The 26279-nt window shown below is 38.4% G+C and overlaps 1 protein-coding gene across 6 annotated transcripts in view; it reads right to left on the bottom strand.

Moving 5' to 3' along the window:
• csk (C-terminal Src kinase) overlaps positions 1–26279 on the bottom strand; it is a 128801-nt gene that overhangs the window by 14301 nt on the left and 88221 nt on the right. For 5 of the 6 annotated variants that reach the window (XM_048617135.1, XM_048617136.1, XM_048617133.1 and 2 more), the window contains 5 exons: positions 22127–22214; positions 19332–19445; positions 18575–18687; positions 14451–14670; positions 270–363 (listed from right to left, as the gene is read on the bottom strand). In XM_048617135.1, coding sequence (XP_048473092.1) covers positions 270–363; positions 14451–14670; positions 18575–18687; positions 19332–19445; positions 22127–22141 — 556 coding nt within the window. In that variant the 5' untranslated portion in view covers positions 22142–22214. Of the gene's footprint in view, positions 1–269; positions 364–14450; positions 14671–18574; positions 18688–19331; positions 19446–22126; positions 22215–23857; positions 23881–26279 lie in introns of those variants that run through there. The other variant, XM_048617137.1, reaches the window with a different exon arrangement.

Below are 26279 nucleotides of genomic sequence, written 5' to 3'. Positions count from 1 at the left end.
ACAACAAATATGGCCCTTCAAACAATAATTCACTTCAGGAGGAGAACACATGGTGACAACATGCTGTCATACTGAAGACTATGCCATCAAACACCATTGCACAAAAGTGAATTATATTTTCAACATGTTTGTATATATGCCTGCGTGTCTGTCTGTGTCTCTGTGCGCATCTTTGTGCATGTGTGCACCTGTGCGCATGTGCAAGTAGAGGGTGGGGTTAAGGAGCCCAAAATAAGTCAGCATCTTCAGGTTTCAAACTTGCCACTCACTTCTGGAGAATTCATCCTGGGCTGCCACTGTCCCTTCCATAAGCTTCGGAGTGATGAGACGCGTGCACAACCCATCAGCATCCATGGTGTAATGCTAAACATGGAAACAAACAAGCAATAAAAAGAATGGACAGAAGGTAAATATATTTTCAATCTAGCAGAGTTTCAAGTATATTGAAACTTGCGCCATACTGCATCTGTAGCTGATTTGCTCACTGTTCTGTACGTTGCTTAAGGTAGTAGATGTAAATCAAACATCAATAATCCAGTAAGGCCCGAAACGTCAGCTTTCCTGCTCGGCCTGCTGTGTTCATCCAGCTCTACACCTTGTTATCTTAGATTCTCCAGCATCGGCAGTTCTTACTATCTCTGAATCAATAATCCAGTGACTACTTGCTACAACTTTCATTCCTTTTGGGATACTAGCTGTCCTCTGCTTGAGCAATGAAGCCAATTCTTCACCGTCTCTACCTCTCTGATTTAAAATTATTACTCCACTATCTGCTCCTTACAAAAACATTAGTATCTTTTTCCTTTTTGTGAATCATGAGTGAAGGCAGGATTAAAAATGGATTTCAAAAAAAATTAGAGACTATGAATTTGACCTTCTTCACTTGAGGAGTGGCTCTGCTGCATCACTTTCAAAAACAAATACAAGCAATACTTTTTAATATTGGCAACGGGAGTAATGCTCTATGAAGGGCACCACCTGGGTTGAAGAAAGTAAAAAGACAAAACGTTGGGGGAGGTGGGGGGAGTGCACGACAGATATCTTCCTAACTTTTGCGAAAACCTCTTAGCAAAAGCAATGGTATTTTTAAGACTTGGGAATGCAGTAGTAATATGTGGTACACCACTCCTGCTACCAGGAGGAATTCCTTACTGATGGCCGGAGCACTCAGAACAACCAGCGGCCCAACTGTATCCAACAGCAAATTAGATTTCCACACAAAAAGGAAATGCACTCGTTCAGAGGTTATGTACGAATTTTAAAAAAAGCAATCACTTAACTCAGATCATTCGCTAACTTATTCAAAGTATTCTGTTGTAGGAAACCAGTATAAATGCTTTCTCAAGCCTGTTGTAATCTCCTTAGACCACATTAAATGATCTAAATTCTCTCCTCACCACTCTCCGAATTTACCGTCTCTCCCAAGAAATGCAATGCTTAATGTTCACTAGTGGATAAAAATTTTGTACATAATTCTGTAATACACCTGTCAGTTTTGCACTGAGCAATATTTTACTGGTTGCAGTGATGAGTACTTGCTATGCAGTTGAAGTCATAAAGGGTTTCAGTTTTAAGGGCTAAATAGGCCATTTATTTACTTAGCACAAGTTAACCAATGTTACAAAGACACTTCTCATTTAATATTTCTTAGAAGACAAGCTTTTTTTTTAAAAAAAGCAATTCTGGAAAAATTGATTCATTTAAAATTGAGGAAATACCTGAAATAGTTTCTTTAAAAGTGTTCGTTCAAGAGTCACAGTGGACAGTGGAATTGTTTAAAACAATGAACTGGGCTAATAGGACTTGGGACCCACAGCAATGTGGTTGACTTTTAACTGTCCTCTAGGCAATTAGTGATGGACAATAAATGCTGGCCTAGCCAGTGATGTTCATTTCACATGAACGAATATTTTTTAAAAATGCAATGAAACCTTGCTTTAAAAAATTGGAAAGGGTGCAGAAAAGATTCACAACCTTGTGACGAGGACAGGAAGATTTGAATTAACGAGAAGCTGGATAGTCTGAGACATCTTTTCACTGGAGTGTAGGAGGCTGAGGGGTTACTTTACAGAGGTTTATAAATTCATTAAGGGCACAGATGAGGTGAATAGCAAAGTTCTTTTACCTAGTGGGGAGCTCAAAACTAGAGAGCATAATTTTAAGGCAAGAGGAGAAACATTTAAAAGGGGCCCGAGGGGCAACCTTTGCATACAGAGGATGGTCGGAGTGTGAAATGAACTGCCAGATGAAGTGGTAGGGGCAGGTACAATTACAACATTTAAAAGACATTTGGACAGGTGCATGAATATGAAAGGTTTAGAGGAATATGGGCTGAGTGGAGGCAAGTGGGACTAGTTTTGGTTTGGGAAACCCAGTTGGCATGGATAAGTTAGACGAGGGTCTGTTTCCATGCTGTATACGAGTTTGACTGTGACACAAAGACATCCTTGAAGTCACATGATTAGTGATAACTACTTGTTTTGTTGACTGATTTTGAGAATTTGCTTTATTTGATCTTCAGGAATAAGCAGCCTTCAAGGGCAGTGCAGCTAATCTCTCCTTTTTCTGCGCAAATGCCAAAGCTCAGGGCAAAACCTATTTGTTTTCATGAAAGAGACACTGAAGGAACAATTTGTTGTTGCGTTTCCTGAGCAAGCTGTGTCTGAAAACACGTTATAGGCAACAACGCATGATTAGTGACTTGACCACGTGCCAGAACAGAGTGACAGATCTGGGAACATTTAAGTCTTCATCTTTTTGGCTTCAAGAATAACCCATTGGCCAAATGGTTTTTTGCCCAGACGTCAATCTCTGCAGAGGAATCCTTTTCATCTGAAGTACGTGCTTGCATCTATTCTTGGAATATTTAGAGTGACAAGCATTTATATTTCTACATGAACAATTGTGTATGTTAACAATTAATGTATCTTTACTGAATCCAAGTCTTGTTTCAATAATAAACCAAATATTCATTTTTTTTTATTTTATACTTGATAAAATCAGGCATTTAATTGGCCATCTCAGTAACTGGAAGTACAATTCTTATTTTATGACCTTTGAAGTACTGAGACTACAACAAGTGCATTCTTCTAGTCTTGGTCATAAAACCCATATGAAACCAGTACAGTGAGTTTCTATATTAAACTGGCACAGTAAGTTTCCACTTTAAATGTCAAAAAGAAATAGTTTGATGAAAGTAAAGGTTTAATTTTTAATGAATTTGAAAATAATTCATACTTCTAATATTATGGAGACAGGTATATGAACTGAAGGTGATGAATAGTAACCTCAATATAACTGATATTTCACATGTTTGTACATCTACTGTCACATTTTGAAAATTAGTTTCATGAATTAATGATGCTTTCGAAAATGTATCATTTAGGGCAACATGGTGGCACAGTGGTTAGCACCGCTGTCTCAGTGCCAGGGACCTGGGTTTGATTCTCAACCTCGGGTGACAGACTGTGGAATTTGCACGTTTGGCGTAGAGGGAATTCTATTTGAACTTTCCCTTTCGTTGCAAATGCCATTCATGTACGTCTCTCCAAATTGCATTTCAGACATGGATCACCACATAAAGACTAAACTTCGAAATGAACACTGCAATGCATAGAAAACAGGCACTGCGCTTCCTTTCTAGACACAACTCATCTCCAGCCAACTGAGGAAAGGCATCAACTGATCAACAGTTGCCAATGGATTATTAAAGACACTTTAAAAAAACATTTATCAGATGAGAATGATGCTGGATAGGCCAACATTTATTGCTCATCCCTAACTGCCCTGGAACTGGATGGCTTGCTTGGCTACTTCAGGTTAACTGTCAACCATATTGTTGAGAGACTGGAGAAACATGCATACCAAACCAACTTAAAAATGGCAAATTGTCTTCCCAGAAGAAAGTTAGTGAACCAGCTGGGTTTTTACAACAATCAATTCTGGTGATATGATTGCTATTAAACTAGATTTTATTTTTAATTTTAGTGAATTCAAATTTCACGATCTGCCATGGTGGGATTCAAAAAATTGTTCCCAGCTCAACTGCCTGGGGTTTTGGATTACTAATCCAGTGACATCATGGCTATGGCACCACCTCCTCTCCCACTTTAACGGAATCAAGATAAGGAATTCAACAGCAAGCAAGTCTCAAAATTGTATCTACCAGAATACAAGGACCATACCGTGCGCAACACTTTGGCAAAGAGTGAAAGGTGCAGCAGTCAGATATTATAAAAGCGGAATTGTGCCCTTTTTACCTAGTGTTAACAGCAGATTGCCTGCCAAAAACCTGGTACAGCCTATTTACCAGTTTATGAATTTACCTATACTTTAAGGACGAGGGCACTTCAAAGCAGCTTGAACTGGCCTACTTCTCAAGAGCAATTAGGGATGGGCAATGAATGTTCACTTGGCTAGTGTATTCACATTCCATAAAAGAACAAAAGAAAAACATGGGCTGTTTCTTTGAATTGCATTCAGGTCGCAGAAGACAAGCCTACATGCTTAAAAATACTGCATTCTAAGGAACACAATGCATTCCTTCAAATAAAGCAAACTGGTATCAGACCACACCATTCTCTTTGCATGAAAGAAAATAGCATGTCATCACTACTTTTTTTTTTAAGTAGTTCATTCACAGGGATGAAAGTGTCACTGGCTAGGTCAGCACTTATTGCCCATCCCCCAAATGCCCAAAAGAGTAACAATTGCGGATCTGGATGCGTATGTAGGCCACACCACGTAAAAATGGCAGTTTTCTTGTCTATAGGACATGAACAATAGACTCATGGTCATAATTTCACTCTTAATTCCAGGTTTTTTAAATTAAATTCAAGTTCCACTATCTGTCATGGTGAGGTCTGAAACCAGCTCTGAGATCATTACCTGGGTCTCCCGATTAACAGTACAGTGATAATACCACTAGGCTGTCACCTTCCTCCTGTTCCTTTCTTTGGCATACTGTCTCAGCCCTGGCCTAACTTCTAATTGTCTAACACATCTTCACCATTAGGCCGTGTGTCTGTTTCTGATGAACGCACACACAGAGCTTGGATGGTCTGACCCATATTCTCATCTTGACCACCATTATTTTCCAGGATGAGAGGTGACTTGATACAGGTGTACAAAATGATCAGACGTTTAGATAGAGTATACAGCCAGAGACTTTTCCTCGGGTGGAGATAGCTTTTACAAGGGGACATAGTTTTAAAGTGAAAGGAGGTAGATATCGGGGAGACATCAGAGGTAGGTTCTTTCCTCGGAGTGGTAGGGGCGTGGAATGCATTGCCGGAGAGGGTAGTGCAGTCGGCCTCATTAGGGGCATTTAAGCGGCTATTAGATAGGCATATGGATGATAGTATAAGGTAGCAGTGGAGGTTAGATAGACTTTAGGGTAAAAGTTCGGCACAACATCATGGGCCGAAGGGCCTGTACTGTGCTGTACTGTTCTATGTTCTAATTTATATGTATGTCAACTTGTAGCCTTAGTTTAGTGCGGCAATTTGAAAGTTGTCAAAAAGTGAACTTGTATACGTTAGTCAATTGATATTCCTGCAGCTACAGCTCAGCCAAATTCTGTCCAATTTATAAGATTATTCATGATGAAGCAGTCATGCTCCAGATCAGTGTTATGACTGTCTGTCTTGTCCCTCTATTCAACATAAATTTAACAATATTTTTACCAAGTCCCAACATGGCAAATTGCTTGTTTCCTCTACATTAAAGAATGCCTGCTTGACAGGTCTTTTCATTCCGGATCTAATAAACACAATTATCAATTTATTACAAACAACCCATCCAAATGAAGATGCAAATTTGTTATCAGACCACTTAATGCAATTTTTAAAAACTCTTTAAATAATCCAAAACACACGTTAACTTCAACTAAGTGGTAAAGAAGGTTTTTCTCTCTCAGCAGCAACTTACTTCAAAAAAAAGGAAGGCACTTTATGGCCAAAGGTGGATATTCTCAAAGGCTAAACAATAAGGCATAAGGCACTGAATGATCTGCAGTCTCCCTAGTGGTCTTGCAATGTATGGTGAAGTCACTAACTATTGTCTTTGTGGTCATGATAGACACAGCTAGCTCAGGAAATAACATTGAGAAGTCTTTTCAGTCACTCTCTTCCAGAAGAGCTATCAGGTTACACATCAATTTCACCAGAAAGGTATTTCAGAAACAGGTGACACAGGCTGGGCAGTTTATACTTAGAAAGCTTTCTCCAACTAACTGTAAAGCGTCTCCAAGCCGACAAACATACTTCAAACAAGACAACCATAAAACCTAGTAGTAAAATGGTCAGTGTTTTTCCCAAAGTGAGCTCAAGAAACCAGGAGCAGCAATTATCACAAGTCACATGATTTCCAAGGGGGAAACGGCAATGTCTTTTCAATGAACTTAAAAAAAAGGCACTTCCATAATCCTTCAAACTCAATTCCTCAAAATATTGCCTATGAAGCAGCTTAACAGGGCAACAATTGAGAAATCTAATACAAAGCATTCACAATTTAAAATCTCAATGGCCTGTAACGCACATGCTCATTAACTGGTAGAATTCACAATCTTTTCAGTATTTGTGCCCTTACGAAAGATAGCATATTGTTACAAATGTCAGATGCAGCTAACCATTGGATACTGAAGCACATACTAAAGTGGAGTGAGGAGATTAAAATCAATCATCTTGGTAGTACAAATTTTATCTGCAGAGAAAGCAGACTTAGCTCGCCATCAATATCCCCAAAGGGCAAATAAAGAGGTATTGTATTTGCATTTCCACGAAGCTCTCAATATCAAGAAATCAGTTAGTCATGTTTGCACCAGAAAACAAGAATACAAAAAGTCCTTGTGCGTAATGTGAGAATCGTGAGTAAAGAATATTATATGAAGGTTACTCAAATATTTAGCTCTGAAAATTGCTGTCATGTCACCAGCAAAGTGCAAATGCAGATTTGCCACAGTGGAGGGGCAAGTAAACCTCAGCTCAGGTGTGGAGAAAGTGGCTTAAAGCCAAACTCTATCCTGCACTTAAACTTGTTCCTGGTTCTGACTCAATGACAGAATAGCTGCAAGTATTCTCAGATGGAAGCTGCCACTGTATCCAAGAGACCAGGGAATAAGCAGGAGTCAGTGTCCTCTGGCAGTTTGCCATCAAAGTCAAAAACTCTCTCATTTCAGGTCAAGCACAGCAACAGGCCAAGGATGACTGAAGTTAGGTGTGCAGGTGTAATGCAACCAACTTTTTGAAGTTATGGACGTTCTTGGATTTGGTAATAAAATTAAAATCATACAACTAAAGAGGAAATGGTTGGACGTTCAGGGCTGGCCTGTCAGGGAGGCTGAAAAGATAGTAGATGCATAACCAAAGCACTCTGGTAGCAATACTAGATAGTGGGATATCATACACACTGACAATTTCCATAGAAGTTTTCTATCATAAATAGGCACCTCACCATTTGTGATAGATCATATCAACTTCATAAAAGCATGGCAACAAGACCTAACATATTGCTGCCAAAAAGGCAGTACAACAACAAGGTTTCCTGAATTTTATATATCTGCATTACTGGATGAAAATTCTGTGGGCAGGTCATTTCAGAAATGTCCATACTCAAACTATCAGCATTTTCATTTGACCATTCTATCAATCAGTGGGGTGACCATATGATGAAATTAAGAGCTTTTTATTTCTTTTAAGCTTGCTATTTGGCCTATAAAGCCTCAGCTTCAAAAGGATCTTTAATTTCCAATTTTTTTTAAAGGCTTTAAGTATATTGTTACTTCATAACTAATTCACAAGAAAAAGAAAATAATTAAATACAATTTGTAAAGCCAAAGACAACAATTTCTAATGCAAAAGAACTGGTGGAATAGCAGAGCTGTTGTATTTTGATCTGATCCCAAGTCAGCCAATTGCTACTAGCCTTGTAATACTAATCCACAACCTATTACATGTTGCTCTCCATGTTATTTAGTGGAGCCCTGCACTCCCAAAATGAACATCATAGCCTGTAGACCATGAACCCTTAAAGGCCAACCTGAACGTGAACCGAAGCATTACTTGCATGAGTCAAAAATGTTATGCATGTGTTTCCAGTACAACTTTGAAGCTGCAGGTGCTCATTTTTCTTGTACACACTTCAGATCCAGTTACGAAATAGAACACTATTACACAAGGATTTACAATGCAATGCCCCTGAAATGTGCTATACTTTTAAATCATGGCTCAGCATTTAACTAAATGTTGATCTAATGGAAAAACTGAGCCATTCAACTCTGAACTCATTGACTAATACTACAGCAAAACCCACTTATCAAATAAAAAGCAGTGCCTTTAACTACAGTTTCATCAAGAAAAGCATTCTTGCCATTTCCTCTAAATGGACAGGCAGCATTCTTGATTTTGTGTAAATATATACACACACCTGTTCCGCATTAATAATGAAACTATAGCTTCTTTAAAAACCTGCCAATGAATGAAATAGAATAGGAATAATACATCGTTAATACAACTGGAACTAATACTCTGTACACAAGATGAAAGCCGGAGTTTTCTACAAAAATGACAGTACCCCAGATACTGAAAATGAGAAACAAAATACTGGAAGTACTCAAGTCTAGCAGCATCTGAGAAAAAAAAAGGTTTACATTTCACATTCTACCATCATAGATTTGGTGACAGTGGGAGGGCAAGGATCCTACTGACTTCCTATCACTTCATCCATTAGGTCCCTGGTAGGAAGGTTCATGGATCTGACTTCACACTGTGCCATCAATTAGTGCACATTCAAAGGCTTGAGACCAGATATCAGGAAGAATGAGCTAGCTGCATTCCATAATGCACTTTTCCATCCACTCTCCAGCCGTCACTGACCTCTCGCCTTGCCTCCATGATCCAAGGCCTTGGGTGGGTATGTTACTGGCAGCAGCAACTACCTCCCTGGTGGCACCTCAAATTAGAGAAGACCTACCAGCTTCTGACTAATTAGCAACTCCAGGTTGGTGGGCCTTCTGCCAGTGGGAGCACCTGATCTGGCTGAAAACCTGTCATTGTTAGAAACGCTGGTCCCTTTAAAGGTCTAACTGGGAGATATTTCTGATCAACCTGTTCAGAGATGTTATTATACACCTCTGGAGCATGTGAGACTTTAACCTAAGCCTCCTACTTCAGAGGTAGCTTCATTGCCACTGGACCACAACAGCCCGAAAGGTCAACCAGGAGATATTTACTAATCAATCTATTCACGTCATTGCACACTTCTGCAGCAGGTATGACGAATCTGGCCCTCCTCCAGACCAGAGATAGTGGTGGTATCCCTGTTTCACAAAAGCCTCCCTAAAAACAAAACTAGGAAAGCTCCAGAGTTGACTAAGAGCAGGTGATGCTCATGGGTCTTTTAAAAAAAGGCTGGGATCTTAGGAGCTTTTGTGGTGCAGTGGTAGTGACCCTGCCTCTGAGACACAAGTCCCGGGTTCAAGTCCCACCTGCACCAGAGGTGTCACAACACACCTGAACAGACAGGTTTTTTTTTTTAAAAAAAGGAACTGGACTCTTAATTGCTTGAACAGATTGATTAAAAATAGACAACAGCTGGTTGTTGGGGCCTCTCACGGTGTAGTAGTGTCCTTGCCTCTAGCCAGAAAGATCAGGTTCAAGAACCATCTGCCCCAAACATGCCAAAGACATCTGGATGGGTATATGAATAAGAAGGGTTTAGCAGAATATGGGCCAAAACACTGGCAAATGGGACTAGATTTATTTGGGATACCTGGTCAGCATGGACAAGTTAGACCGAAGGGTCTGTTTCCTGTACATCTCTAGGACTCCATGTCATAACCCGTCTGAACAGGTTGGTTTAAAAGAAAAACAGGATTCTTCCCCAGGGAATGTTGCCTTCCGGACAGGGAAGGTGGAAAACTGGCAGTTGTGCTAAACTATTGATTAACATCCTTGAAAATCTCAAAGACTTTCACTGCCTAATTCAAATCAGTCTGTTAAACACGATCCACCCATTGCCCAGCACATAATGTGGCGGGCCTTCCCCAAAGAATGTGGGATGGCTCTTGCCAACTTTCCAGCAAGGAGTCCTCAATTACTGTCACCTGTAGTCCTTTAGCAGACCAGTTCTGGAGCCCATTTATGCCAGAATCCAACTTTCTTCTTTGCTTTGATACTTCCAACTAGTTAAACTGCGAACACTTCAAGCCACACTCATGCTGCAGTATGTGAAATTCTACATTGAAAGCTAACGCATATCAACACTCTGAAAACAGATTTCAACTTATCAGTACACAAATCATTGCAAAACTTCCTTTTACTGAACCTAGATGTACCTGTCTTTCCGACTATTTTTAAATCACATTCAACAGTTTTACTTTTCTTTGCAAAAACAAGTAAAAAAAATTAGCAGCAGACACAATCAAATCAGTTACTTTGCGTACCAAGAGATACATTTGAAAATTTCAGTGCCCAAATGGCAATAAAGTGTACAATATGTAAATACCTAGTTCAGCAACGTACGAAGCTGTGCCATTTTAAAACCTTAATCACTTTCCCATCATCAGTAGGTTTCTCATTAGAATTCCATAAACTCCAGTGACAAAATCTTTCTTACATGTTTCTTTTAAATGGAGAAAATACAGGAGGGAAAGAACAGTACTGTTCCCTTGCACAGCTAAGTACTGAGGAAGTGACGCTGGGAGGCAGATTATCTGGTTGCCCTATCAGCCCGAGTGTGATGTTCCTTCTGTCAGTTCCTCAAATAAAAGGGAACAGGGAAATAATTTGAGAATAGCTAGATTTTTCTGACAAAGATGGTTCTTCGGCTTTGTTCGCTCGAATGCTCCACTACAGAAAGCATTCTCTTCCCTACCCCATGCCCAAGAACAAAAGAACTGCTTGTTTCCAAGTCATCATCAAGTCTGCACTTAGTCAGTTCTTTTTTAAAATGTAAGAAACAACTACTCAAAAAAGCCTGGCAAAAAACATATGAGAAAAATGTACTCAATTACTTCCTAATGAATCAGCACTGACAGCCTCAATTTTACAAACAGTACAAACTACATAGTATGTGACAGAAGCCTCTGTTTAAAATGAAATACGAGCTAGAGCCAGTTCTTGACCGCATATCCGAATGTCCTTCTGTATAGAGCAAGTAAAACAGCTTTCAGAACTAGTAAGTTGAATTATCATTAATCTAGTGACAAGTACCTTTGGGTTAAACTGGCATTTACAATCCTTTATTTCTTCCACTTAACCCCCAGCAGAATTTTGAACAGTTTGGGTAGGAGGTTTGTGAAGTACTTACATTCAACATGCTAAAACTATTAGAAAAATGCATTTAAATTTAGTGCAGCTTTCGCAAATTACTGCTTCTTTTGCTTTATAATGCAACTGACATTTCATACACCAGTACACTAACACCTCCATCGAACACTGGTTAGAACTACAAAGCAACTAAAAAGAACATACTTTGGACTAATACTCTGTACGACAATACTCACAGCTGCCATGACTATCAGCCTGAGAAAAGTAGCTGGTGGCTTTCAATGAGTTTGTTTAATGCACAAGACCCCAAATCGACATCAAGCTATATCTGTATAATGTACCATTTTTTTTTTGGGAGGGTCTAACAAAAATGTCACTCTTACTAGGCCTTTCTTTTAAAAAAAAAATGTATACATAAACTCGTCTTAAAATACACTGCAGTCTTGAGACTGCAGGCAGCTGCATTGAAAACATAATTGCATTTCTCTATATTTGTTCAACCTCCTTCTAAAAAAGGAACTACCAGAAGTGCAAAGCAATTTTCATCAAGGTTAGACCAATTCCCTTATCTTAAATTGAACCATTAGGATAACTTCTTTAAAAGGTGCATAGAAAACCTTTAAATAACATTCTTTCAGAATGATGGCAGCTTCTGCGTAAAGATAATCATAACAAGAAACTAATATCTATTGAATTATAGTTTATATAAAGTTATTCTATCTAACAAGAATAAAAATAGGGTTTACAAGCCTAAGCTATTTAGAAGGTCAAAACTTCAGAAAAATGAACAAAGCTTTCGTTGCAACAGCAGTGATGATTTGAATTTCACCACTTTCCCAAAAATAAAATTAAAGTAGCATTAAACAAAAATAACATGTGCCACATCATGACTGCACTATGGGTCAAACAAGACCCATGAATATACACAAAACGAGCCTGAATTATCTTGAGCCAAGATGCCAAATGAAGATGAAATAGGACTGCAATGGATATAGATTTCCAACTACAGCACTCACTCTCATCAAATTGGTTCAGGAAGGTGGGGAAGACGCTCAATTCGACCAGTCTTTCCTTTTGTTTGGGAGAGGATGATGACACTTATTCTGTCCCAGTTTGTCGTGGTATTAGGAAACAGAAGGCAGCCTCAAAACAAGACTTCCTCTTCCAGCAGAACAGGCCTTCAAGAGCTACGGCTAAACGATCCTGACTGGTGTAAAAGAAACTTGCCGCCTTTCAGTCAAGTTATTTATTCATTCATGGGGCATGGGTACCACTGGCAGGTGGCGTTGGTGAACTGCCTTCTAGAATAATTGTAATCTGTATGGTGAAATTACATAAACCATGTTGTTAGGGAGTGAGCCCCAGGATTCTGACCCAATAGGAATCAAAGAAAGGGGAGAAAGAGTTCCAAGTCATGTTATTTTGGGGTGGTTAGAGAGAAAGAGAAGAATGCCCACACATGCAGGAGGTGCCTTTTTAATTCATTGTCAGGTGATAACAGACTTTTCATCCTGAAAAGCCTTTTCTAATAAAGAAAATTGTCTGAAAAACACAACTATTGCTAATGACAAGGCTAAATACTTGGCAAATTGCTAAATGGCCCTGGTAGAATGCTTAAATTGCATATATAATTCAGGAAAGACAAGGACTGAATTTGTTTAGTAATAGAAACAAATTAAAATTGACTTAAACCCAAGTTATCACATTTAACTTTCTTTTGCTATAACTTCCTCCATAAAGTCAATTAGAAACAAACTGCAAATTTCTGAAAATTAGTAACTGTTTAGCTATTGTTTCTCACGATAACAAAGCTTTGAGCAGCGTATTTAAAATACCGTCTATTATATTAGAAATAATGGGTATAAAATCTGTACTTCGAATCGAAGGCATTATTCATGGCATCGTTAGATCGTTCAAATCGTTTGAGGGATGGCTGCACTTACTGTTAAAACTTTTCGAAACTGTGAAATGCAATATAATGACAAGCCTTTTATCATGACACTAAAGCACATTGTTTATTTTTCTTGAAGTTATTTCTACTGATCAGCTTTTTTCATGTTAACTCAATCCAACGGGAAGAGATTTGGTAGCCGAGAGATGTTGAATTGACACATTCAGGTCCGGAGCTATAGGCTCCATTTCTCTTTGATACAGGATACACACCAAGCAGCCATTCGATACGGACACTCGAAAAAAGATTTTATACAGAACAGAATTTACAACACAGTGAAATGACTCAAATTTTGGGCGAAACTTTTGAAATAGTAACATGCGTTTGGATGAATGGCTTTCAGGTTGTATCCGAATGCAGATTTAAAGATAAGAAAATTATCCCAACTTCAACAGTCAACCCCACAAATAGGCCAAATTTGACCTAAACCTGACATTAAATAACTTCAAGAAAGAACAATACATTTTATGAGACATTCTTAATCTGCAATAAATTAATAAAAACTGGTGGATAGAAAGATTTCAGTAAAGTCATATTTTCACACAAGAATTTCTTTTAAAAAATTAAAAATAATCACAGCAGTATTTAGGCTACAGATAAAGTGCACTGCTTAGGACGTTATCGTAAAAAGTGTTACCTGCCATCTGCAGCATACTTGGAAGGTACAAATCAAATAATCCTTAAATTCAGCAAGCTGTTTCAATTTAAATATTACATTCACAGATACAGAGCTCATACATTTGACAAGCAGAATGAAGTCCTGATTAACCAAAATAACCAGACAAAATTTTTAAAAAGCTGCTCATCATTTAGATTCCATATAGCTGCCAATATGGGGACTTGGGGAAACATAATAAACTTTTTCCAACATAGATACATGAGAATAGAAGCAACTTTTTAGGCCCAAAGCACATTCAAAATTGTCAATGCGAGGCAGATTGGAAGTCTATTGCTTAAATGTGGTCCATGTGGCAGCAGGTCTGAACCTGTTTGTATATATCCAAAACAATGCTTCAAAATAGTTAGGAAAAAGAAACTCATATGCAAGATAAACCCTCTGCATTACCTCTTATAATCCTACCATATCACACAAATTTTGATTCTGTAATAATGGTTAAATAATAATTATTACAGACTGCCCATGAAAGTCAATACTAATCCATTGGTATGAGATTGAAATTATATTATTTTAAAAGTATTCTAGGCACATTAAAAATCAATATCAAACTGACCTCTACTAATTGCATCAAATTATCAAAGTAGGCTTCTTCGTCGATGCTAAGTTTGCTGGAGGAATAAATGATTCTGTAATGTTCCACCTTCCCACTACAGCTCACACACAGTGTGTAGTCCCCAGGATAGTTGGTACTTTCCCGTACCAAATATAAACCATCTTCAGGAGGATAGAGGAGCCTCTCTGCTTGCTCACGAGTGATTTTTCCATGAAACCAGCTGCAATAGATAACAGCATAAATCAGAAAGCAATATGAAAATAAAACATACTGTGCAAAATCAAAAATATTTTCATTGCAGGCTATTTCCAATCATACATTTCCCATCACAAACTATCTGGACACAGGATGAGGATGAAATAGCATCATCCTTCCTTGAATGTTACAGTAATGAAGTCACCAAATTATCTCTTTGATGTACCCTTTTACACACTCAATCCCTTTCTTTGCTTCTTCATTTAATCCCCTGATACAGCAACTCAACACTTGGGCTGCGACGTCAACCTGGGAGTGGTCAAGCTGTAACTATTCTATTTCATTTCTCATACACAAGTTAGCTCCAAAGGTCAGATAGACTATTTCTCCAATTCTTAACTTTCTGTGATTTAAGTAGTTTCAGGTTTGAGATCATTTGTTGTTGTCTTCAAGTTTCCAAGCAGCAAAATATAGGATGACTAATAGTTTTATAACAAGTTGTTGCTGCTGCTACAGCGTGGACAGAGGCCAAGAGTCCACACCGACACTGCAAAGAGAATCCCATCGAGACCGACCTCCCAAACCCGATCCCCCAGCCCTGCATTTACCATTAAACGTTTTTAACTCCTTAATCCTTACAAACTAACACCCCCGTACCCAACCTCTCCGAGGCCCCTTAAATTGGAATTTGCCAAATTGATGTCCACATTTAAAGTTTGAGAAGATTTGTAGCTCGGTTTGTGGATGAGGCTGTAGACATGCTTGCTGTGGCCGGTAGCTCAAGCCACAGAGACACGCCAGGTAATTCCTGGAGACTTGGTATTCCAACTGGAATTCCATCAACAAACACATTGAATTAGACTCTGTGAACAAATCTCTGAGAAACAAAACCGGAAGTAATACCAACCAAGATGGGCATGCCGTTTGCTGAGTACAGAGCGCTCAGCATCAGACAGCGGAAGGTTAGGAGGGATGGTGAATACCCGACAGTAATACCAACCACCCCAGCAAACCAAGGCGTATAAATAACAAGCAGGACAGAACGCAGACGCTTCATCGGAGGTGCACTGACGATGTTACCTAGCGTGACAAAACGTTTGCAACAAAACCCACCAGCTCAGCGAGCATGTCGAAAACCTGATGTCCGCATTCTCCCGAACTCCATGTTTAAATCACTACAACCAGATTCCCATCCCTGCAATGACAGTAAAAATCTCTAGACACAATTTCATATTGTGTTTTTTTTGACTATGACGTTGCCCAATCCTGAACTGTCTTTGGAACAACTAATGCTTGTTGATTCCCTCTTCTCTGTATCATATTTGCCTAGCTAACTGTAGCCAGAGCACAGATCATTGTTTTTTTCCCCAACTGCTTCTGTATTAGCACTCAACGCCCAAACACTCTCTCTCAAACTCTGGTTCCCCACCCTTCTTCATTCACACATTGCTCCTCAGTAACATTATTTAAGCACAAAAGTATATTCCAGACGTGCACGGATGAGATCCATATACATCTCGATTATCTGGCATGATGTCTCCAGCTACTGTGTTGTCAAACTCCTTTCCCAAATGCCAGACTTGGGTGGGCCATTATTTCCTCCAGTTAAATATTTTGGGAAGACAAAAGCCACTGTTTTCAGCCACTGCCATAAACCCCTCAGACTTACAAGTGGTACAATGCTCCTCTGTGACAATTATCCTAGGCTAAACAAAGCTGTTTAACTTAACCTTGGTCAGTACCCATGTGACTCTATATTCTCCATCAAAAAAGCACTTAGTGCCTACACACAACAATGGCTGCCTATTTTACAGAGTTAACTGTAGCATTTGGTTAATCTAGTATTCATCCGGGCAGTCAGTCAAAGTATGCAAAGGTACAAAACTCTACACCACCTAAGGCAGCTAGCATCAACTAAAATATCAGGAGACACTTGGCATGATAAGAACAGATGAATATTTAAAAGAGAAGTCTTCCTTTGTAAGTAATCCTCAAGGATTTATGACTGCCAACAGCAGTTTGAAACCTATACTCTGAAAAAGTGCACTTGTTACGTTTCATGGCACTAGTTTCTAAAGAACAGTTCCATACATATTATTTGACACATTCAATTCTTTAGTGCACAATGACACAGTAGGGAAAGAAAATAATTCCTTGCATTGGCAAAAATAATGACTGAATTTCAGTTACTGTAGGAATTGTAATTTGCAGAAGGTTGTCATTCACAGTATTACAGCCAGCAATGCGCACACACCAAATGACAATATCTTTTGTGAACTTTGTTGGGAATATCGCACTGTTTTCAACTTTAATGTCTTTAGCAAAGGTGGGAAGGAATGTAACTTTAAAATTTAGGTAAGGTTTGTTTCTTCGTTAAATATTTACCAGGAAGTTCCCGTTCATGAAAGCCTCAGTAAAATAAGGACTGTTTAAAACTGATATGGGATCTATATTTTTAAAATAAAGGTAATGTGTTTCAGAAAACAGTGAGCCAATTATTCCTCTTGAAATGAAAGACAAACTCATGCGTTTGTATCACTTTGCTTTCAAGTTGTTTACTAGAACAACAGAGCTGATAGAAGATCTTTGAATTGGGTATCACATTACACAGATAGCACATGGATCGAGGATTTTATCCATTAAAAACTGGCACAAGACAAGCAAAAGCTATCAGGTTTTCCCCTTCAAACTACAGTTTGTTGTAGGCAAATGCCAGAAAAATCAATTGTAACATTTCACTCAAAGCAGCTATTACAACAGAAAGAATCTGGCCCTGCAGCCTAGTCATTAGTTTTATGGCATACTTATCAGCTTAATGGTACAATTTTATCTCTTAAAAGCTGGCTGAATGAAAACAATAGCAACCCTTTCACAAAATCAATTCTGACTGTCCTTCTGACAAGAGGAGAATAATAGATGGATGATCGTTATCAATACTCCATTGAACCATTCATTTAACAAATTTTCCCAAGATTATCTCAAACCTTCTTTCCCCTTGAGATTTCTTCCACAACCTAGCTTGGTAGTGAATCAGTTTTCTTTTATCCCGGAGTAAGATTAAATGACCATTAGACGTAATTCTGAACTATAACCTTTAAAGCACTCTAACATCATGCTATGTTAAATCGCCATCATTCTGAGAACACATCTGCTGATAAATAGTAACCAATAAGTTTAAGACTTATGTAATGAAAAACCATTGTAACGGCTGCTTTTTTTTGGAGTACTTTGCGGTTGCGTTCACTTCCATTAGAGCTAATAAGCTGATAACTCAGAATTGCAATTTCTGCACATGAATCACAGCAACTGTTGAGACAGCCAAACAGTCATTGGCAGAACAGCTACAGCAGTCCATCGACAAACACAAATCTGAAGACAAGGAAGATCAACTGCCTTGATAAAGATTCCATCTTGGTTGCTGTCCAGCGCCGAGTAAATTAACCTCATTGTCAGTCCTATTGCACCATCAATCTGCATCAATATTAAACTACTTCACATGCAAGATTTAGCAGTATAAAGGTTGGAAGGCAGATTAGTTGACAGATATTCACGCTGCAACGCTGCAATCAAGAAACTGGTACACACTGCAACTGTTTTATACCCAGACAAAAAGCGATACAAATTTCTACTGCTGCGTCCAAATTTTTTTTTAAATAAGGCCGATATCAAGACCCCACCATGAGAATCAAATGTAACGGTTCTGGCATAATCAATTGATTTAGTGTCCTTGAAATAATCAGGCCGTAGGAAATGCCAAATTACAATCTTACATTTAAGCATTTCCCATAACATTTGGTGAGAATTCTCCCTTTGCTTCATTGTTTCAAATTTTGGAGATCAATAACAGGAACAGTAATGGTGTTAGCTGCACATCAATAGCACTTGTTTTTTCTATGGTCTGTGGTTATTACACCAAAGCACATACTTACGGCATAAGGCTAAGCTTTGCACCAGATTTGACTCCTTCTCTTTTCTGGACATAGTTTGCAGGGATGATACCTTCTTTACCAATTTTGCTCTTCGCTTTGTACCAGTTTGGATCCTAAAAATGGCAAAACAGAAATAGAAGAGAAAGCAACTAAGGAGGTGCATAGTGACAAACACAGTGAATACCAAATGCAATTTTTACAAAGTGCATACAATTTCTTGCTCTTTCCTTAAAGCATTGCATCAAACACTTTTTGCAGTAAGTACTGAAAATCAAAGAAACTTGCATGTTACCAAGAAGTGAGCAGATGAATTTAATGAAACAGTATGCATGCTGATATAAATCAGCTTAGAATCTACTGAAGCAGTAATAGTGTAGCAGTTTGTTTTTGAGCATGAGGGGGTCATGATTTCTTACTATGTTTGGATACAAGAAAATGGAGATGACCACTGCATGTGAGCCAAATAGTTAGAAATGGTTTTGGATGGTAAGTCATGCACAATTCAATTAGCAGCTGCTGCTCCTCAGATCTTTCCTGCACATCTTTTATGGGAGGTGGTTTGTGAAGGGCAATTTGCACATGGCAGTTAATAAAGCAGACATTTTACGCCATTATAAACATTGTAATCTTGCATGCTTTAATAAAGGAAGTAAAATGTGTGCACATTTCCTAGATGACAAAAACATTTTACTGGTTGAACAAATCTTGTAGAAGTGTTTCATGCTGTTTCCAAGTGGACTTTAATAAATATTATTACCTTAGTGACTGAAATAATGGTGAGAACATCGCCTTTGTTAAAGGGTAGGTCTTGTTCTGCACTTCCACTGAAGTTGTATTTGGCTATACATTCTGTGCCCGATGCCCATATTGTCTGCAAAAGAAAAAAAGGACATTTATCACAACAAATTAGGATTTTAATGTTTCAAATTTCTCTGAAATATTCTCCGAAATATCTAAATAAATCTGCTTTAAAGGTGGTTTTGAAAAATGTTATAAAGTAAACATAGATAAAATGATTGGATACGGCAAAAATGCTGTTTCCAACTAATATTAATTTACAAGACCTCAAACCTTGGATTTCCACAGTAGCTGTGACAATTGTTAATGATTTTTCACACCAATTTGAAAATGTAACTTGACACAATAAATTTGCATCTAGGCATGTTCCACCTCACATTTCCATGAGGCCAATGTATTTAAGCACAAGTTCATGGATATATATCTGTAGATGTTACAAATTAAGCAGCTGTTTTGAACTCTGAGCTTTTGAAAGGCACAAGTCAAAATCAAACAGCTAGCTTAAAAGTTGCCACATTGACTGGACATTCAGCAATCATTCTATTTAACTTGCCCTTTAACAAAATCGAAACTTAAGCTCCAAATCTGTACTCAATGTTTCCCAAAATGGCTGAACTATTGCAATGTTGAACATAGTATGATGTATTTAATATTTGTATGTGAACTGACTGAGGAATGCAAACAGTAACTATTGGAGTGGGAAGGAGCATTGCAAGATAACATGTAAAAAGAAGAGACAGTACAATATAAATTGCTAAAACAGCATAGGAAAACAGCCAACAATTAACCAACATTCAAACTATTTTTTATGAAGAGCTACAGGGCTTTATGATTTTGTTACACAGAGGCCTTTTAATGTTTCATATTCAAATTATTAGGTGCCGGTTAGCTCGGTTGGCTGGACAGCTTGTTTGTGGTGCAGAGTGACGTCAATAGCGTGGGTTCAATTCTCATACCTACTGAGGTCCTTCCCAACTTGATCGGAGGTGTGGTGACCCTCCGGTTACACCAGCACGACCTGCCTCTCAAATGACAGAGCAGCACTGTGGTCCTTTGGAGCTATGGCAACTTTATCTATTCAAATCACTATATAAAGGGCTACACTGTTGCAATCGTGGCAAGTAAATTAAGGCAGCTTGTTGTTAACTACTTTCGAGGCACTGCCCTGTACACTATTTAAACATCTGTGGAAGAATTTACAAGGACACAAGATATATTTTCCTCTGATGTAACTTGATTTTCCCACCACATTCTGCATACAATGGCTTATTCATGCCATTTCACTACAGGTGTCATTATTTAACACATGGTTTATTCGAAGCTGGGGAGAGACAAACAGATGTAACCAATTGAATAAAAAGTGAGTACTGATCAGACTTGACCTTCTTTCCCCGATTTCTCCTCCTATAATACATATTTTGATCCCTTCATATCCTTCAAAATCATTTACTTCCTTTATTTCACCTTCCATTGCACTTTTATACAAAATAGCAACTTAAGACAACAAAAATATTTTCACTTTCAAAGACGCTTTTCAGACAATGTAAAGCCCAAACCACTAGAGAAGCATGTCTACCATGTAAAACATATTGAGAGTATAGAAGCCATCATTGAACATACCCAGGGAAAGATTCCTGTTACTAAATGTTAACAGCAAAATACCCAAGAACTTCTGTGACACAGTACTTCGTGGAAAGGTTAATGCATAAACAAGTTTAGTATGAACTGGAGCTTTCGAGTTTAAAGTTTGGCCTAGCTTTATGAATATTACTGTGGAGGCAAAGAAATACAAGTTTGAGTTGGGAGTAAGATAATTTAACAGGTGCATCTGATCAAAAAAAAAGCTATACAAAATCTAACTATAAAAATGTCTTTGGAAAATTCCAACATCCGTGCTATGTAACATTTTTTTTAATGCTCCGTGCTATTCACTACACCACACCAAAGCCATAATTAAAAACAAAAACTGAAAGAACTGTGGATGCTGTAAATCAGGAACAAAAACAGAAGTTGCTGGAAAAGCTCAGCAGGTCTAACAGCATCTGTGAAGAAAGAATCAGACTTAACGTTTCGGGTCCGGTGACCGTTCTGAGGAAGGGTCAACGGACACAAAACACTAACCGATTTTTTTCTTCACAGATGCTGCCAGACCTGCTGAGCTTTTCCAGCAACTTCTGTTTTTGTTCCATATTAAAAAACGCTAGACCTTTAGACTGAAGTTAAAAGAGAGGGAGGAGAGGGCAGACAAATAGCTTCAAGAACGCAAAGTAAAAGTTACTATTGTCACTTTACCCACCTTACTGTCGTCATAACAGCATAAAACTGCAACATTTAAGGAAAACATTCCAAGTGTTCTAACACCTGTACATATATGCAATTTTACAACTAATTTAGTTGCAATTTTGATTGTGTTTATTTATGCATTACACTGCTCTCTACAAACATAATCCCAAATTAAAAATACCACAAGTTACTTATTAATCTGCAATGTATAAACATATTTTTATAGTCTATCACAAGTGTTTACAATAGCTCTAATTCAGTAATACTAATATTCCCTCAAGTGACCCTGTCTACATGAATGGTTATGAAAAACAAATGGCCAAAAGACAGCTTGAATCTCAAATACAACAGAAGTATATTAATTTTCTTCGCCATCTTGTGCTGTGTGCACTAAGTACTTTGATGTTAAACATTACAACTGTAAAGTGAAGTACAGCAAGTGTATTTAACCAGGACAGGAGGTCCATCTACCTGTGGCTGTGACATGTTGCACGGCTGTAAACGTTGATGGGGGTGGGAAGCCTCACAACGGTTCAATGGTTGCTTGGTACCATCAGACCTGCAAAGACATAAAACGAAACGGCAATACTGAGACCAAGTTTCAAACAAATTGGAATAAATAATCATTTGGCAATACAGAACTTGAGTACTGCCAAAAAAAAGACATATTTTTCCCAAGGTTTTCACCTTGGGCACGTCAGAACAAATTGCAAGAACACCAACATAGAGGGGAACAACACGTTTCTATTGTTTAAGCAGAGTCTGTAGATTGACTGCCAAGTGGGTTCTAATCGGTAGATGGGTTGCCATGAGGAATGCACCAGTAGTAAAGGCCAACAGTTAACTGTCAAGTTGTGTTTAAATTAAAGCAGGCACGTTGACTGACAGAGCAAGACATGACTAATGGATGAACCTTGCCGTTGCCTATTTCACTCGGTTGCAACAGACGCAGTGTGTGATTGTTTTTTCTGTCTGCAAAGAACACTGCCCTATGTACTGATACATATAGCTCTAAGCATGCGGAACTGCACCACAGTGTGAGCCTAACTGATCATCTTAACTTGGTTGTCAGCATAATTCTTAGCACACAGCACTATTCAGCAAATATGAAAACACATCTAATATTGATCACTGTGTGGAGTTTTGCAAGCAAGAGATGATTAGGTATGGTCAGTACCTGGCTAGCTATGAACATGCGGTGAGGTTAGCCTCATTAGCTACTTCGTAAATAGAACCTGAGCAACCATGGAAACCGGAGGCAGTAGTGTCCAGCGTTATCTTATGAGATAATGGTTACCTTGATCAGATGATTTCTTGCTGCATATTAGGCCAATGTCTGCTACCTTTGCTTAGAGTACCTCAGATTAGCCTGGAAGGTCACCTCAAAGATTTGAGAAACAGATGAAGCCCACTTATGTAGTAGCAATGCATTTGGCATCTGACACAACAGCATGTTGTGATCAAGCCCAAATGACATCCTTCCTGTTATACAAATGGTAAAATAGTATATGAATTTCAGTGCCAATGCAATGAGAGGTATTTAGGCTGTGTGCCCCATAGATCATGGATCATATCAAACAGTATTTCACCTTAGTTGTTTGGTGCATGCAAGATATAGACCACTGAGAATCAATTTGCAAACAAACAGATATCAGACATAATTCCAAGATTGGGCAACATTTGCCAAATAATCCTGAGTGTGCCAAGAAATATGTTGGCAACCAATTTAAGGCAGTTGGGCTTACAGTGTGGCCTACTTGCACATACTGGAAATTGCGTATATTAATACCAAGGGATTTTTTGCAGGCACAGCAAACATGTACATAAACTGTACCTGTTTCAATAGAACAAAATAGGCAATAATTATTTTACGATAGATAAGATTCCTCAGGGCAACGTCTTGCTCAGAGTCAACTGCCTAAATTTAAACAAAAATCGGCAAAAAAAAAGTTATTGCCAGCCTAACTGCTAATCTCACCATGGCAGTGACTCCACCAGAGTCCATTCGTCAACCACTCAGCACTCTCCTCTCATTCTGCATAAATATGTTGCTCCCCTTTATGGTGGTGTTCTTGCAAATTGTCCTGACGAGTCAAAGACAAAAGCTTTGACAAAATGTCCTTGCTCAAATTGAAACAGTTTGAACCAGCCTATTCTATAACTCAGAAGTTGAAGCGCAGTCAGTTTTGCTTAGAATCTAACCTTGGTAACTCTGAGGCTGGAATAGTATTTGGCACAGATTTTAATCCATCACATTACTCCATTTTTGCAGTCATGTTCTAAAACAAAGATTCTGGAGATCTGAAACAAAAAGAAAAAGTGGAGAAACTTTGTAGGTCTGGCAGGAAATGCGGAAACAAAAGCAGAGATCTCTCCACCAACGCTGCCAGGCCTGTCGAGTTTCTCTAGTACTCTATACTTTATGGTTGGCCGTTCAGCCGCAGCTCAGTAAAAGCACACTTGTGTCTGAATCTCAAAGTTCCTGGTTTAAGTCCCGTTGTATGTCAGTACTAAAGGAGTTCTGCAAGAATGGATATTATAATCTTTTGGATGAGAAATTAAACCCAGGTCCCAACTTTCTGCTTAGGTGGATGTAACGGATCTTAGAACATTAAATTTTAAGAAAGGAATAGAGTAGTTATCTCTGGTCCCCTAGCCAATATCCTACAGTATCCTACAACCATGCTGAAAAAGGAAACCTCAAAACCTACACTACACTTTGGGAACTGCTACGTTGAAATTGACTGCCTGATTTTCTATGCTATAACAACTCAAAAATATTTTGAAAATTTTAAAAATGGGTTTTGAAATATCTGGGAGTTGTGAAAAGCACTAGTTTCTTCTTAACAAAAAGATTTATAGGCCTAAATTACAGACCACGGTTGAATATATTTCTGGAGGCTTCATCAAATAACCAAGCTCTCTAAGCCTTCTCAGTCAGATCAACGCTCATCTCCAATATTTTTTAAAAAGTATTGAAATAACATTTTAAACCTCCTTGCTGTGTGCAAAATAGGAAAAAACGTACAGAAAATTAAACTCTAACTCCTTCAGGATACATGGCAATCTTTATGGACCTTCAACCTTAGGCCTACTAACACAAATATGCATAAATAACATGAATAACTCAAAGACTTAGTCTTGGAAGTGTGCCAGTAGATGAATCCTGAACCTGAATCACAATTTTTGAAGAAATAATTCTCTCTGACAAAGCACCTTGATCAATTGATACTTTGAAAAGATAGACTTAATTAAAACAAGTTACTGCAGTCTAAAGGTTGAATACAAGCTTAGACACGGAATACTCAAAATTACATAGGATATACAGCACAAAAAGAAACATTTGGCCCGCCAGTTCATTCCAACAATATGCTTTAATCCCATTTCTCCTGTTGTTCCTGATCCAACAATCAGCATAACTCCACTGTCCTCACAGTTTCTCTGAACATCCCCTAAAATCCTCACTCAGATGTTATCGTACAGAAGGATGCCATTCAGCCCATCAGTTGTACGTTGGTTTCTTGTCGATCAACTCCACTTCCGTGCCACGTTTTATGCTGCAGTAGAGCATCACCCTGCCCACTGACACTACATTGGATCTGTGGAACTCTATAGCTCAGTCTCATTCCTCACTTTAGTTCCCCAGCCTTGGAAGCTTATTTGAGTGCCCAATCCATTTCCTTTCAACATCAACGTCTCTGCTTCTACCAGCCTTGGATGTAGGCAGAAACACCCAGAACAATACCAATCACTTTGTAAAAAAGTTCTCTATTACATCTCCTGTATCCCTTGGTCAAGATCTTAAACATATGTATTGTTGTCCTTGTACCAGTAGCTATTATGAAAAATCTGCCTACTTTATTGAAATCTGACACACAATCTTGTACACCTCCATCAAATCTCCCTGCAATCTCCTTTGCTCCTGACGTAGATAAAATCTCTCAACCCTGAAATAGCTCTGATAAATTTCCTCTGGATCATCTAAAGGACTCTCGCAACTGTGTCATTTGACTCAATGAGTTCCTGCGATAACAGATTCCACATTCTCTTCACTTTCTGGGCGAAGTGACTTCTGAAATCTCTAGAGTCTTTCTGCCATTCTTACATTGATGACTTCTTGTTTTTGCACAAGTGAAATCAGAGCGTAGAAAATAAAACCAGAAGAGGTATTAACATCAGCACTTGCTTAGTTCTGATGACTGGAAAGCAGCATCCAAATGACAATTCTTGAATTAACAGCATTGTTATCAGTTCTCTTATACTAGCTGCACAAACACTGACAAACTTGAAACTTTACAATTAAAGTTCTCACAGAAGTCGTCCAGGTTGTGAAACTCAATTGAATAGCTTTTCTCACCCCCTCTATTACCCATACAAAAGCAATTATGACATCGCTAACCAATAATGCCACTCTAATCAGCTTGAAGCCTATGTTCAATACAAGGTTTGCAATGTACTTTAAAATCTGGGCCATCCATTCTGATCTTGGCAAAGATTGCACAACATTTGCATTAGACAATGTGTATAACCCATTATTATTCACTCCTACACACAGTATTATTAGAGATATCTCATGAGATTTATTGTGTCATGTACTCAACAAAATAGAAAACAGCTTGAACAT

The sequence above is a fragment of the Rhincodon typus genome, chromosome 36 (genome assembly GCF_021869965.1).
Source record: "Rhincodon typus isolate 14 chromosome 36, sRhiTyp1.1, whole genome shotgun sequence".
Taxonomy (NCBI): domain Eukaryota; kingdom Metazoa; phylum Chordata; class Chondrichthyes; order Orectolobiformes; family Rhincodontidae; genus Rhincodon; species Rhincodon typus.
Note: the sequence above shows the minus strand (reverse complement) of the source record. Positions and strands in the feature narration are given on the sequence as shown.